General features: G+C 45.1%; 2 protein-coding genes across 5 annotated transcripts; one reads left to right on the top strand and one right to left on the bottom strand.

Annotated features, from left to right (window-relative positions):
• Nucleotides 1–353: 353 nt before the first annotated feature.
• Nucleotides 354–6,594, top strand: tmem150aa (transmembrane protein 150Aa). 4 transcript variants are annotated; one of them, XM_017451538.3, is made up of 8 exons: nt 354–441; nt 1,293–1,520; nt 1,636–1,683; nt 1,773–1,859; nt 2,376–2,443; nt 3,042–3,169; nt 3,261–3,438; nt 3,554–6,594. In XM_017451538.3, the coding sequence occupies exons 2-8, from the start codon at nt 1,456–1,458 to the stop codon at nt 3,814–3,816; spliced, it is 837 nt and encodes a 278-aa protein (XP_017307027.1). In that variant the 5' UTR covers nt 354–441; nt 1,293–1,455; the 3' UTR covers nt 3,817–6,594. The 4 variants fall into 4 exon arrangements, with proteins under 4 accessions (XP_017307027.1, XP_017307028.1, XP_017307026.1 ...); XM_017451539.3 differs by having other exon boundaries at nt 383–471; XM_017451537.3 differs by lacking the exon at nt 354–441 and adding an exon at nt 448–623.
• On the bottom strand, nt 6,335–9,732 carry rnf181 (ring finger protein 181). Its single transcript, XM_017451543.3, has 6 exons — nt 9,596–9,732; nt 8,046–8,159; nt 7,668–7,801; nt 7,329–7,444; nt 7,149–7,223; nt 6,335–6,992 (listed from the first exon to the last, which is right to left on the bottom strand). Exons 2-6 carry the CDS (start codon nt 8,129–8,131, stop codon nt 6,933–6,935), a joined length of 471 nt encoding a protein of 156 aa, XP_017307032.1. The 5' UTR covers nt 8,132–8,159; nt 9,596–9,732; the 3' UTR covers nt 6,335–6,932.
• Between the last annotated feature and the right edge of the window lie 5,103 nt (nt 9,733–14,835).

A 14,835-nucleotide genomic window follows, 5' to 3' on the forward strand; every position in this document is an offset into this window, starting at 1 on the left:
TTTTACATCATGAAATAAAATATCATCCAAATAAATAAATAAAACAGTATATATATATATTATATATTTTTTTAAAAAATATAAAACTTTAGCCAAACGGTTTGTTTAAAATTGTTGTTATATAAAAATACGGAACAATCTAAAAATTCTATGTTGCATTTATTTAGGCTTAAATATCGTTTAAAAATTACACATTTTATATAAAAAAAATATTGCGCGCTTTTATTTTCCATATTAAAAGTAGCGTTACTGTACCGCGGCTGTGCGCTGCGCTTTTAAATCACCATGCTGGGAATTGTAGTCCTTTGTTCCGCCATCTTTGTTTTAACTGAACACAGGTGGCGGCTCGGAGAACTACAAAGACCACAAGGCGGGGCGGACAACTCCAAACAAGACGGGCGTAGGCGTTAGCTTTAAAGCAACATCACCAAGGTTGTTTAGGTACGTACCAAGAGAATAACAGCGCGTAAGGTATGTCCAGAATAGTGTCGATTTTTCATCAGCGTTAAAGCTAACGTGAGAACTGACGCCATTTTCTCTCTAAAGAAGTGCTAAAGTGAAGAAATAGCGAAGCTAGTCGGCTAATTATACAGTGTAGCAGGCTAGCGATAGTTAGCTGTCAGGTAAGCGCACTCGTTACTGTTACATTATTAACGTCAATTTATTTCAGTATTATTATCCGTAAAAACTGTAATGTCGGCGTCGCTATTGAACAAGTTCGCTGATTAGCCATTTTTGGCTAATTTAGCTGTATTAGGGAGGTGGGAAAAAAAACCCGGAAAGTGCTTTATGGCTCGTTGGAACGTTAAAAATTGACGCTAAAGTTGAACAAGATGTCCGCCAAAACGAAAGATACTGTTTAGCGATTTAAGAAAAGAACTTGTTATGAATTTAATCGTCAAACCGGTTTCATAACGTTAGTTACACTCGCTATATTCAGTCCGGCGTGTGAGTTGTTTTCATACCCGTATTGCCCCCTGCGGTGTGATTGGCTAGTAGCCAGTCCTCGCGCGAAGTGAATGAGACTAGCCAATCATAATCCAGAACGAGGAATCGCGGTAGCCAATCGTGAAGCAGGAGGTGGGATTTATCGGTTGTGGTTGAGGGGGGAAAAGGAACTAGCTGGCAATATGAGGTTACCTCTTTTGCTTTTCCTTCTTTAACTTGTTTTCCATAGTACTAATGTTTGCTTGATGCACATTTCTGTTGTTGTTGTTATTGTGAAATTATTTGTCTTGTATCCATAATGTGTAGTTAATAAACTATTTATTTACCCCATAACCCCCCCACAGGTTTTTCCCTCTTCCCCGGACCGGGTGGTGAGCAGAAAGCAGCGCCCCGTCTCAGTCTTCCTCTCATGTCAATCCTCTGCGTGTCCCGGTCCATCAGCGCCCCCTCACACCCCTGTACCCCCCGACTCTGTCCCCCTGATGCGCAGGACCAAGAGTCAGCCTCATGACTGCGTGGATCATCCTGCCCGTCAGCCTGGCCGCCTTCTCCATCACCGGGATATGGATAGTGTGAGTGTGGAAACATCAGATCTGCTGTTCGCTCCAGCTGTGTGAATCAAGATGGATCCTAATTTAACCCTGTGTGTGTGTGTGTGTGTGTGTGTGTGTGTGTGTGTGTGTGTAGGTATGCCATGGCCGTTATGAACCACCACGTTTGTCCTGTGGAGAACTGGTGAGTGCAGACATGTTTAATGGCAATGTTTTATCTCCCTGTTGTTACTCCACTATAGCACGATTTACAGTTTGTGTTGTTCACTGAAGGTCCTATAACGAGACGTGTTCAGAGGAAAAGGCTGAACGGGGCTTCCCCAAAACCTGCTGCACCATCCAGCACATCCCACTCATCAGGTACACACACACACACACACACACACACACACACCTGCAAAGCGCTGAGCTTAGAGTTGATTAATAATTAAAGAGAAGACTTGGGCCAAAATTCTCCCATCACTGACACTGAATGGAAACAGAAGATGGATCGATGGACAGGAAAGTGGATGAGTGGATAAATGAGTGTACAAACAGGTGGATGGATGGATGGATGGATGAATGGTTAAGTAGATGTATGAAATTATGAATAAGTGGATGGAACAATGAGTTGCTAAGTGGATAAATGGATGGACAAGTGTGCAAATGGACAGATGGATGTGTGGGCGGGTGGACGGACAGACGGAGGGGTGGACGGAGCGTGTGTGTGTGTGGCCGGACGGAGTGTGTGACCGGTCGGAGGTAGGGTGGCCGGCCGGGCGGACGGAGTGAGTATGTGTGTGTGTGTGGCCGGTCGGAAGGAGGGTGGCCGGGAGGACGGAGTGTGTGTGTGTGTGTGCCCGTCGATGGTGTTCTTTATTGTGTTTTGTGTTGCAGTAAATGCGGCTCATTTCCTCCAGAGAGCTGTCTGTTCAGCCTCATCGGCAATGTGGGAGCCTTTATGGGTGAGTGCTGCCTCTCTCTCTCTCACTCACACACACACTCACACAGTGTAAACATCAATATGATGTGGATGGATTTGGGGGAAGGTAAAGTGCTGAGAGGTGCACTCCTAATGGAAAAGGGAAGTGATGCGTCTGGACATTACTGGGGTGTTTATTACCCCTCACACACACACACACACACACACACACACACTGCTGAGAAAATGCTTTATTTGTTTGGGTTTTGAATTTCAAAATAGCTGACTCCATCTGGGATTCAGAGGAGGAAAATCCTAAAAGTGTTGAGTATAAATATAAATTCCTGATGCTCAGGCTTTCATTCACACCTGCGACATTTAAGGGGGACTGTAGTGGGATACACACCATCACGCTGCCTGCAAACGCATCAGCTAACACATCACTTCCTTTCCCATGCTTTTAAAAAAATATATCTATTTTTTAGGAAACTATTATTTGTATTTCTTTTTTTAAATTCAGAATGACGTTTATCATTCCTATTTGGCCAAAGATTAAAAAAAAAAAAAAGAAACGAAGCGAAAGTGGTTGACCTTTCCTGGTGTGTGTGTGTGTGTGTGTGTGTGTGTGTGTGTACGTACAGTGGTGATGGTGTGTCTGCTGCGCTATGCTCAGATCATAGAGCACAGTCAGCACTGTTGGACCAACACGAGCAGCCTGATGTGCGGCTTCATCAACGCCGTGGGACTCGTCATGGTGGGGAACTTCCAGGTCTGTACCGTAAATATCCCTCACGTTCATAATCGTGACCCGTTTCACCACGTTTCTGTGTGACGAATAACCTGATTGGCTGTCGGTGCAGGTGGACCACGCTAAGACTCTGCACTACGTGGGTGCGGGCGTGGCGTTTCCCGCGGGCATGGTGTTCGTGTGTCTGCAGTGCGTGCTGACGTACCGTGTCGCCGTCACGCCTCTCGATTACCTGATGGCCCACGTGAGGGTGGCGCTCGCCATCGGCTCTCTGATCGCCCTCGTCCTCAGTATCCTTCCGGCACCAAACTTTCACCTGGCAGTACAACAACAATGATAATAACAATAATGCGATATGAAAATGTTTACATTGTAATCGTTGCTTTCCCTAACCGCTTGCCTCAGGCGGCGCCTTCTTCATCCACGAGAGCTTCGTCCTGCAGCACGCCGCCGCCATCTGCGAGTGGGTCTTCACCGTCCTCATCCTCGTCTTCTACGGCACGTTCACCTACGAGTTCGGCTCCGTCACCAGAGACACCCTGATGGCCGGTATACAGAGGAACCTCCCCCTCGGGGGCGGGGCTTCCAGGGAGCTCAAGGCTCCGGGCCGGAGCAGCACCACATCTACACAGCTGAACTGCATGCCCGAGAACATAGCTATGCTTTAACTAAAACACGCACACATGCACGCACACACACACTGCTGCCTTGAACTAATTCCCAGAATTCCCCTGCACTGCACTGATTTAGTGGTATCTTGGCACGTTTTAAAAAAAATTTTTTTTTTAAACATCACAATGATTGTCAGTCGCCATATTAACCAACACCCCTGGAAGGCCCGCCCCCTTCGTCAATCTCTCATCTTGAATTTTTACTTTAACGTTCGGCATTTCAGACGCTGCAAATATTTACAGCGGAACACTACAAGTGCCGGATTTCCGGCGCGTCCCTAATAACCATCGTGCGCCTAATAACCAACCCGCGCAGCTCGCAGTTTTTAACAAACGGCTTTCCAAGTGGAGGAGGCGTGGTTTCAACAAGGCCACACCCTTAAAATCACAGACAAACTTGAACGTTATGTTATCTCTTAAACGGTGCAGTGCAGGTCAAATCAAATCAAATAAAGTAAACCCATTCCGCAAGTCCACTATTTCCACTCGTCCTGCCATCTTCACGCTCCTCGGTTTGCCCGATCTGCTCCACGGAAATGAAAGAGATGCGAGTCGATTGGCAGACACGGCTCATGGTGCTTAGCTTGGCTGCTGTAACGTTAGCGTGGAGCGGTTACACGCGCACACGCTGGGGTTTTGTATGTTTTTATCACGCGTTTGTTTTTTGTTTTTTTTCTGCACAAGACCCCGTTGTTTAGTGGCCTGGAGCTGCTCGCTGCTGTACGGAAACGGTTTGTTGTTTTTTTTTTTTGCACGTCACGCACGGACGACGTTCTGGCGAGGTGCGTCGTGTCCCGGAGCGTGCCAGCGCGCACGTTTAAGAATTGTGCAAACACAACCTGAAATCGATAATCAAGTAGTCGCACATCCCGAGAAAAATCTCCAGTCGTTAGTAATCACTGCCTTATAGAGACGATAATATTTATGCCTGTTTTTTAATATCTATATATATATATATATATCTATATATTATTCTATAGATGTTCTGTTCTCTTTATGCCTGTTTTATTTTTTGTTGTTGTTAACATATCAATTCTTTTCGTCATCTCTGTATTATCAATCACATTCGCGTCATCTTTCCCAGCCGTCCATCAGGAACTACCCATGAATTACATTTTCCATCCATTTACGTCAAAATTTCATGCCAACGATGAGCTTGATGATGAATGTCAAACTTGTAGCCAATGTGTGATTAGTTTTCTTTTCTTTCTTTTTTTTTATATTTATTAATTCCGGCCAAAAATCTCTTTTTTTTTGTATTTAAAATTTTACATTTCATGCCGTTGCCGTGTTCGTTCAGTCTACCAAAGCCGTCGCTATCACAACATGGAGCCAGGTTTCCGCCGTACAGCCGTCCGAACTGTAAATCCGTGTGTTGGCGTCCAGGCTGGATCCTGGAAATCCCACTGGTGAAGCTGTTTGTGGCCTTAATCCTCCGCTAGAGGCGCCTCGAAACCCAAAGTAGGGCTCGGTCGTTTGCGCCGTCGCATCTCGTTTCGAATTCCACACAAACGTTTGCCGGACAAACGTTTTGCTCGTACTCGACCACACCCGCCTCGAGGATTCCGCCGCCGGACCCGCCGAAGCTTCCTGTCCCGAGGACGGGATTCGGAGGAGCTTGTTTACGTCCTCGGTGCCGCGAGGATCGTTTTTAGCCCCGCGATTTTAACGTCTCATTTCTTCAAGTCATCGACACTGTTTCCTGCAAGGTCGGAGTTCTGACACTGGAGACTCCTTCCGTGAACGTTAGTCTCGTTACCATAGCAACAATTACGCACTTTTCGAAAAAAAATAAATATTTTTTTAGCTCCGTATACGTGGACCGTACGAGTCCCTGTGAACGTGGCCGTTACTATAGAGACGATAATGTATTCGAGCGTCGTCATCACCACCTGGAAAACTGCCGATGTTTTAGAAAGGAATTTTATTGGATACGTAGTGGCGATTTCTGAACTCCGCAGACGTGCGCCGCGTGTCGTCGCCAAATCGTGCGCACGTTAAAGCGGACGGTTTTATTTCTTTGAGGACGCCAGAAACGGCACACGCACACAGAACCCAAGTCAGGTGAGCGCGCTACCATTTCGCAACCTCGATTATTCATTTCTTTTTGTACCACGCGGCCTGTTCGAGGAGGGAGAACAGCTTCACAGAAGGGAAACGTGTTTCAGCCGTCTTATGTTTTCGCCCGGCTCCGTTTGTACGGAACGACGTGTCCGGCGTACAGCGTTTACAACCGAACCGATCCGAATGTCGCCTGCTGTAACGCGATCTGTAGTTGTCTCTTCCATCACTGTATGAAGTGCGGCGCTGCCAACTGCACCGATCTGTGTCACCCGTTTGTTTTGGGGTTTTTTTTTTTTAAAAGCGTCCAAACTTTCAACAGCCTGGAACACACATTTTCAGCAACAGAGCAATAGACTTGTGACGTGTCGCTTCCAGCGTCTTTTACATCAGCGTTCACTTAACCAAAGTATGTACTATTTTTGGCTTTAAGAAAAAGGCCCAGACATTCACGTTTAGTAAAACTCAAATCACTTTTATTCATTCATTCTGTACGATTCTTTTTTTTTTTTTTCCCTTTTTCTCCCCGCAGCCTCTTACACTTTTACTGAGGTCTTTTAAAATGTGTATTTTTTTAAATCGGCACAATCTCTCGTTTAGGATCGAAGGATCAAATTTCCAAATCTGAAATATAAACCGGTGCAGAGAGTATTTTTTATTTTATAAATCACTTTGTGTATTAAAAAGAAGGAAAAATAAAAAGTAAGATTTCTGTATGGTTTTGATGATTTCTCTCTGATCAGATATTTCTACTTGATTACAATCTGAATGATGAATGAATAAATAATAATAATAATAATCTGTCGTTTTTCCTGCAGTTGATGGGAAATCCTGATTTATTTTGATTGTATAAGAGCAGTGTAAAGGTTGATATTATATTTATTATAAAACCTAATGACAGTAATAAGAATAAAAAGCACTATGTGTACAGTTCAGTTATATATTTATATAAACCTGGTCCAACGTACTTGCATCTGAGAGACAGCAGCATGTCAAAGCCACATGTCATGATTTAAACCCTGCATTTAAAGCGTGTGTGTGTGTCATGTGTGTCATGTGTACATGGCCCCATGAAGATCCTCCAGACGATGTTCTCTCTGTTTTCTCCGGTCCTACACACACACACACACACACACATATATGTATGTATCTTTATATAATTATAGCTCCTTAATAGCGTCTGGTATTTTTCAGGACTGTCATGTGTTTGTTGGCCTCTGGGTGGTGCTGTGACAGGGTGTGTGTGATGAATCAGTGGGTTCGCTCACCTTGTCCTTTTTAAACTGCTCGTAGTCGGGGTTGTCCGTGGGCAGCTCGAGTCGACACAGAGGACACGAGTTAGTCTGAAACAAATGGGTCTTGCGTTGATTTCATAAGAATACACACTGTAATGGTCGTGTGTGTGTGTGTGTGTGTGTGTGTGTGTGTGTGTGTGTGTGTCCCCTCACCTTTCCCAGCCAGGGCAGGATGCAGCCAGAGTGGAACAGATGTTTGCAGGGCATCTCTCGCACCGTCTCCTGCTCCTCAAACTCCAGTAGACACACAGGACACTTCAGCCCTTTATCTACTCGAACAGAGACACACACTCATCTGAGACAGACACACACACGCATATCTGAGGCACAACCCTCGGGCTCTGTCTCAAACCACCAAGCGCAGTGGAAAGCTAAGGACCGTCTTGAGCGCTCTCTCGACTCCAGTGCAGGAGGAAACAGCAGTGTGTGTGTTTGTGTGTGTGTGTGTGTGTGTGTGAAGGTCATGTTGGGTTTGGTGCCGTGGGACGTTACCTGCTTGCTGTGGGGAGATGACACACAGAGGAAGACTCTGCACTACAGTTCTGGCTGCAGGAGGAGGAAGACGCTGATCCCACTCGGAAACGTCCAGAGATCCAAAGTCCACGTCCAAACCCTGCATCAGAGACCTGCAGGAACAAAATACACTCTGAACTACATACAGTGTACACACACACACACACACACACACACACACACACACACACACAGCTCAGAAGAGTTACAGCTCTTGTAACTCTTGTGTGTAAGTGTGCGCATGTGAGCGTGTCTATAAGAGTGTGAGTGTGTACGTGTGTGTGTATAAGAGTGTGAGAGACTGTATGAGAGTGTGTGTGTAGAAGTGTGTGTGTAGAAGTGTGTGTGTGTAATGACCTGGCCAGCTCCAGCAGGGCGTTCTGTCTGTACTGCTCCTCTGGGTTTGTGGGCTCACAGTCATGTTCATCAAAATATGAGCTCATGATGCACACACACTCTTACAGCTCAGCCCTGTACACACACACACACACACACACACACACACACACACACACACACACACACACTCTTACAGCTCAGTCCTGTACACACACACACACACTCTTACAGCTCAGTCCTGTACACACACACACACACACACACACACACACTCTTACAGCTCAGTCCTGTACACACACACACACACACACACTCTTACAGCTCAGTCCTGTACACACACACACACACACACACTCTTACAGCTCAGTCCTGTACACACACACACACACACACACACACACTCTTACAGCTCAGTCCTGTACACACACACACACACTCTTACAACTCAGTCCTGTACACACACACACACACTCTTACAGCTCAGTCCTGTACACACACACACACTCTTACAGCTCAGTCCTGTACACACACACACACTCTTACAGCTCAGTCCTGTATACACACACACACACACACACACACACACACACACACACACACTCTTACAGCTCAGTCCTGTAGACACACACACACACACACACACTCTTACAGCTCAGTCCTGTACACACACACACACACTCTTACAACTCAGTCCTGTACACACACACACACACTCTTACAGCTCAGTCCTGTACACACACACACACTCTTACAGCTCAGTCCTGTACACACACACACACTCTTACAGCTCAGTCCTGTATACACACACACACACACACACACACACACACACACACACACACACACACTCTTACAGCTCAGTCCTGTAGACACACACACACACACTCTTACAGCTCAGTCCTGTACACACACACACACACACACACACACACACACTCTTACAGCTCAGTCCTGTATACACACACACACACACACACACACACACACACACACACACTCTTACAGCTCAGTCCTGTAGACACACACACACACACACACACTCTTACAGCTCAGTCCTGTACACACACACACACACACACACACTCTTACAGCTCAGTCCTGTACACACACACACACTCTTACAGCTCAGTCCTGTATACACACACACACACACACACACACACACACACACACACACACTCTTACAGCTCAGTCCTGTAGACACACACACACACACACTCTTACAGCTCAGTCCTGTAGACACACACACACACACACTCTTACAGCTCAGTCCTGTAGACACACACACACACACACTCTTACAGCTCAGTCCTGTACACACACACACACACACACACTCTTACAGCTCAGTCCTGTAGACACACACACAGTTCTACAGTTAATGATCAGACTAACACCATATTAGCAAACAAGCTAGTTAGCTAACTAGATTAGCTTCTCGGCTAACAGCTACACTGAAACGAGCTTAAACCGGACTAAACAAGTGACAGTGCAGATGAAATGAATGATTATTATTATAGGATTATTATTATTATTATGATTATTATTATTATTATTCCGTCTCTGACCGGTGCAGGAGGATAGGCGGCTCTGTGGTGACGGTTAAACCCGGAGCTAACTCTGCATCATCATCCCCACCGGCCCGCTCCCAAACCCCTCCACACTCCCTACCCCAGTGCACTTCACACTGCCGGAGATAACCGAGGACACGCCCTGTGGAGTGCACACTTCTAACACACCAGGCGCTGACTGAACAGCACACGATTCGACGCACATGTCGTCACTTCCGGTGCCGAGTTTCGGTTTCTAACGCACGAGCGGCGATTTGTACAGTTTCGTCATTATTATTATTATTAATAATAATAATATTCAGTGGATTGCTGATATTCTTGCAAGTTTTCTTTCACTGACAGTCATTTATGCAAATGAGGTTTCGTCTGTTTATACATGCATATATTTGCATATTTAATAAAACAACCCCGCCCCCGCCCCCAAAACAAAGTTAAATCAATTTAAAAAATCCAGTTTTTTCATGTTTGAAATAAAATGTTATTTCAGTGTGAACAAACTCTCAAGCACAATTTCATTATTATTTCATCAAGACATTAACATGAGAAAAAGGCCACTTTTGTTCAGAATCTTACTTCAATTAACCAGTTTAAATTAAGACACAGCAAAACAAACGGATAAAATCAACTTCCAGGCTAAACACTTGCAGTTTAAAAAAAGCATAGCATGAACGTCAGATATTTAATATAACATTGAGAACATTGTCAAGTGTAATTGTTTGTTTCGCTGCTAAGACCCTTCAGTTGCACGTGTGTTGGCTCCTGAGAGAAACGTGACAGCGCGGAGATCTCGAACCTCATCGTTTTTTGTCAGTCGCGTGCGCCGTAGCATCATGAGCTAAATGAATGACTTGATGTCTCAATCACGAAGAAAAGAAAAAATTGAGAATAAAATGAGTTCGCACTACACCGTGTGCTAGCTTTGTCCCTAGCTCGTCGTTAGCTTTTGCGCTAATAGTGTTTCACAGGAAGCAGCTCGATCGCACGGCTGTTTATGCGTGTTCAAGAGCGGGAGCGTGCGACGTCTGAAGACACGTCTCGAGGATAAATCAAATCCGCAAGCTCGTCTCGTCTTCGTCTTCGTCGTCGTCAGATCCAGTGATTACGGGTCGCGATGATGACGACGATGAGGACGACGGCGATGAGGATGAAAAAAGCTGCGCAACAAATCACTTTCAAAGTCACTTTCCTCTGATGCTGATTTCCGTTCAGATTCGATGTGGTCCTGCCGAATCTCCTACTCTGAAAAAGAGAAGCACAATCAGAAGATTAAGGACCACATCACCACGAAGCGACATGAGGAAGAAACCTCGGAAACTCAAAAAGGGAATCGGTCCACTTCTGGGAGAGTGAGGTTATGAATCATTAGAGGCATGAGATGAGCAACAGGGCAGTCTTTATGATTACAGCAGGAACGCGTCTCCGGTATCCTCGTGAGTGTATATTCATAAGCGTTTAGGGGGAAAAAATCAGTAAAATAAATCACACCTACACACTTGAGCAGCTCGTCGGCTCTGTGGTCCAGCTCTTCAAGGTTTTCGCCGCGCTCTCTGGCCTTCCTCACGTTCTCCTGCATGACGACCACAACATCCTCCAAGTCCTGATGAAGATTCTGCAGCAGGCTCTGTTGTTCCTCCTGAACACACAAACACGACCCACACGTTAGCGGATGGACAACAGTAGTAACTAGGAAACTGAGAGAGAGAGAAGGAGGAGTCAATGGTTTATTTTGTACTTGCTATAAAGGTGCTTGAAAGTTCTAGAATTTTTCTAGATTTCTGCATGAATGTGATCTAAAACCTCACATGAGTCCTTGCTTTCAGTATCTGGTGTGACTTCCTCATTTGCGGTAGCTGTTGATCGGTCCTGCACATCGGCTCGGAGGAGTTTCATCCCGTTCCTCAGTGCAGAACGGCTTCGACTCTGGGATGTTGGTGGGTTTCCTCACATGAACTGATGCTTCAGGTTCTTCCACAACATCTCTACTGGATTAAGGTCAGGACTTTGACTCGGCCGTTCCAGAACATTCACTTTATTCTTCTTTAACCGTTCTTTGGTAGAACGACTCGTGTGTTTAGGCTCGTCGTCTTGCTGCATGACTCACCGTCTCTTGAGATTCAGATCACGGACAGATGTCCTGACATTTTCCTTTAGAGTTCACACATCACGCAGCGGTGGAGGAAGCAGGTGTTTGCTGTGACTCATTTTTTTTAATGTTCTCCAGGAAAGTGGAGAACATTAGTACAGCAGAGAAAACGTAATTGAGGAGAAAAAGACGTTTTCTGTCATATCTTAAATACTAACAGTTGTGTGGGGAAAGTGTATTCAGATTATTACGAGCGTTGAGCCAGAGCATCTCTACGGTGAAACGTGTTTAATATCCTGTCCCGCACCGAGTGACTGAAAAGTGCATGAAGGAATGAAAGGAGAAGAGGAAAGGAGAGGAGAGAAGAAGGAAAAACTTACCATGATTGTTCTGCACTCTCGTTACGGACTGCTGAAGGACATCTGAAAGGCAGCACTGAACCTCCTGAAGTTCTGATCCCAAGCGCTGCCCCTTTTCTCTTTATTTCCTTGTGTGTGTGTGTGTGTGTGTGTGTGTGTGTGTGTGTGGGGTTGTTATCCTGTGAGCATGTAGGTGTGTTTGATTATTAAAGAAATCTTTTTAACCTTGTGCATGTTCCCCATGTGTGTGTGTGTGTGTGTGTCACGCCCCTATCTGGGTTGCCAAATTGATGATTTCAGGGCAATTGTGTCAGACTCCAGACCTTGACCTCGCACGGTGCAGTGATATCACACACTCAGTCCGATACGTATTAGAAAAAATGTACTCATCTAAAAGGATAACTAGGGTTATTGTCTTAGTGTCCAATGAAAAACCTCCCAGATGATAATCATAGTTATTTATAAAATAATATTAAAATGCATATGAACCCATATCGACTAAATAGGTCGGGGGAAATGATGAATTTGAATGAATGAACGAATAAATAAATAAATAATCAGATGTAAATATTCTCTGTACACACGGTGTTAAAGCATTTAAACAGCACTTTATAAAGCGACATGAATTTCAGTAGTTTCATTAATTGCCTTTGATAGTATTAATAAGCGAACGATACGATTCATTACCCAGGCCTTTCTTCATTTCAATAGCATTTAACAAAGCGAAAGCAAATTAACGCATTCACTTAACGGAATATTATTAATGATGTATTATTTATTTATATTTATATGAATTTACTATTCACAGGGGTCTTAAACTTAACCTGGCAAAATCTGAGCTTCTCGTCATCCCAGCCTGTCCCTCAATCAACCACGACCTCACTGTACAGCTCGGCTCACTCACACTCAAGCCAACCAGGACGGCCAGGAACCTTGGGGTGATTCTTGATAATGGCTTGACCTTTACAGACCACATCTCAGCAACTGCACGGTCCTGTAGGTTCATCCTTTACAACATCAAGAAAATCCGACCCTACATCACCGAACAGGGTGCACAGATACTAGTCCAGGCTCTTGTTATCTCTAAACTGGACTACTGCAACTCACTGCTTTCAGGCCTCCCAGCAGCTCCATCAAACCCCTTGAGATGATTCAGAATGCTGCAGCGCGCCTCGTCTTCAACCAGCCCAAGAGAACCCACGTCACACCCCTCTTCATCTCCCTCCACTGGCTTCCTGTATCCGCCCGCATCAAGTTCAAGGCCTTGATGCTCACCTACAAGACCTTGTCTGGAACAGAACCCTCCTACCTCAACTCTCTCCTGAAGGCCTACGTTCCCTCTCGCAATCTGCGATCGATTAGCGACCGACGTTTAGCAGTTCCAACTCAGCGTGGCGCTAGGTCCCTTTCCAAAGCCTTCACACTAACTGTTCCTCAGTGGTGGAATGCACTCCCAATATCAATCCGGACCGCAGAATCTCTCACCGTCTTCAAAAAACAGCTAAAAGACCCACGTCTTCCCTGAACACTTAACCAACTCATAATAAAAAATAAATGCACTTACACCTCTACTCTGTGCACTTTGCTTCTTCTGGAATTCAATTAACGGATCTCGTATGGTAGCACTTATTGTATTGTTCTCTGCTTGATATCGCTTTGCTTGTATCTTTCTCATTCGTAAGTCGCTTTGGATAAAAGCGTCTGCTAAGTGAATAAATGTAATGTAATGTACTATAATCTGCGTAAATAATGTTCCACAAAAAACTGTCAATCTGGCAACCCTGTTCTGTATGTGTCACACTTCTGTGTGTGTGTGTGTGTGTGTGTGTGTGTGTGTTCAGGGTAGCATTGTTCTTCAGCTACATTTACACTTTCACTTTCTTCAGTACCAGTGCACACGGGAAAATCCCCGAGCAGGGGAAACCCAGTGTCTCAGCGCGGAGGACTGGAGCGTTGGCTCACTCGGGCATTTCCGCCTGTAGGAAAGGATTCGAAACTGTAAACATCTTCATAATGTGTTACTGTATTCCTCTTCATATCAGATCATAGTTCAGCACCGTTACGTAAGGAATAAAGCACTCTGCGTCATCATGGTGATTTAAAAAAATGTCATCAAATTAGCTCGCTTAATTAATCCCAAGCGTTTCCGTCACGGTGCTCGAAGCAGGATCGCTTGAAGAAGAACTTCCTTCACATCGTTAAACACTTAGAAGTCGTTAGACTCAAACAGAACGTACACAGAACGTCAAATAACGTTCAAAATCGTGTATCATTCGAGAGCGAAACAACGACGATAACAAGCCGATCACATTTGTAGACGAAGTCGGCTGAGAGATCGTCCCATTTTGTTTGTTTTTTTTTCGAGCGTCAGAAAACATGACGTCACTTCCTGTAAGGGAACAGAGCGAGCATGGACGCTCGCCGGTTTTTCCGGTGCGGTTGAGAAACCCCTCAAAATGGCCGACTCGCTGATCAGCGCCCTGAACTACTGACCGAGGGACGCTGATTGAGACGCACCCGCTGCCAAGCTTCTGTCGTTTGTTGTTGTCGTCGTTGTGTGACCCGTTTTTTGGATGTATCTCTACGTTAAAAAAAAGCCCGTACTTTGCATCTAACTCCGCCTCACGTCCCTGACGTCAGTGAGGTCACGCCTTAATTTTATTGACGTGTGAAAAGTCAATTGGACCAAGAAGAAGAAAAAAAACGCTTTGATTGAAAATACCAGTCTTTCACACAAAGACGATATTAATGTGTTCGGTTTTAAAACATTCGCTGTTTTAAACACAAAAAAACCC

This window comes from Ictalurus punctatus, chromosome 22, assembly GCF_001660625.3.
Source record: "Ictalurus punctatus breed USDA103 chromosome 22, Coco_2.0, whole genome shotgun sequence".
Taxonomy (NCBI): Eukaryota; Metazoa; Chordata; class Actinopteri; order Siluriformes; family Ictaluridae; genus Ictalurus; species Ictalurus punctatus.

Excerpts from the sequence above, each read along its gene's own strand:
- tmem150aa (XM_017451538.3), top strand. The coding sequence starts at position 1,456 with ATGACTGCGTGGATCATCCTGCCCGTCAGCCTGGCCGCCTTCTCCATC. Across the intron at positions 2,444-3,041 it reads CAATGTGGGAGCCTTTATGG|TGGTGATGGTGTGTCTGCTG; the intron begins GTGAGTGCTGCC and ends GTGTACGTACAG. Across the intron at positions 3,439-3,553 it reads TCTGATCGCCCTCGTCCTCA|GCGGCGCCTTCTTCATCCAC; the intron begins GTATCCTTCCGG and ends CGCTTGCCTCAG.
- rnf181 (XM_017451543.3), bottom strand. The coding sequence starts at position 8,131 with ATGAGCTCATATTTTGATGAACATGACTGTGAGCCCACAAACCCAGAG. Across the intron at positions 7,224-7,328 it reads TCCTGCCCTGGCTGGGAAAG|ACTAACTCGTGTCCTCTGTG; the intron begins GTGAGGGGACAC and ends CATTTGTTTCAG. Across the intron at positions 6,993-7,148 it reads AGCAGTTTAAAAAGGACAAG|GACCGGAGAAAACAGAGAGA; the intron begins GTGAGCGAACCC and ends GTGTGTGTGTAG.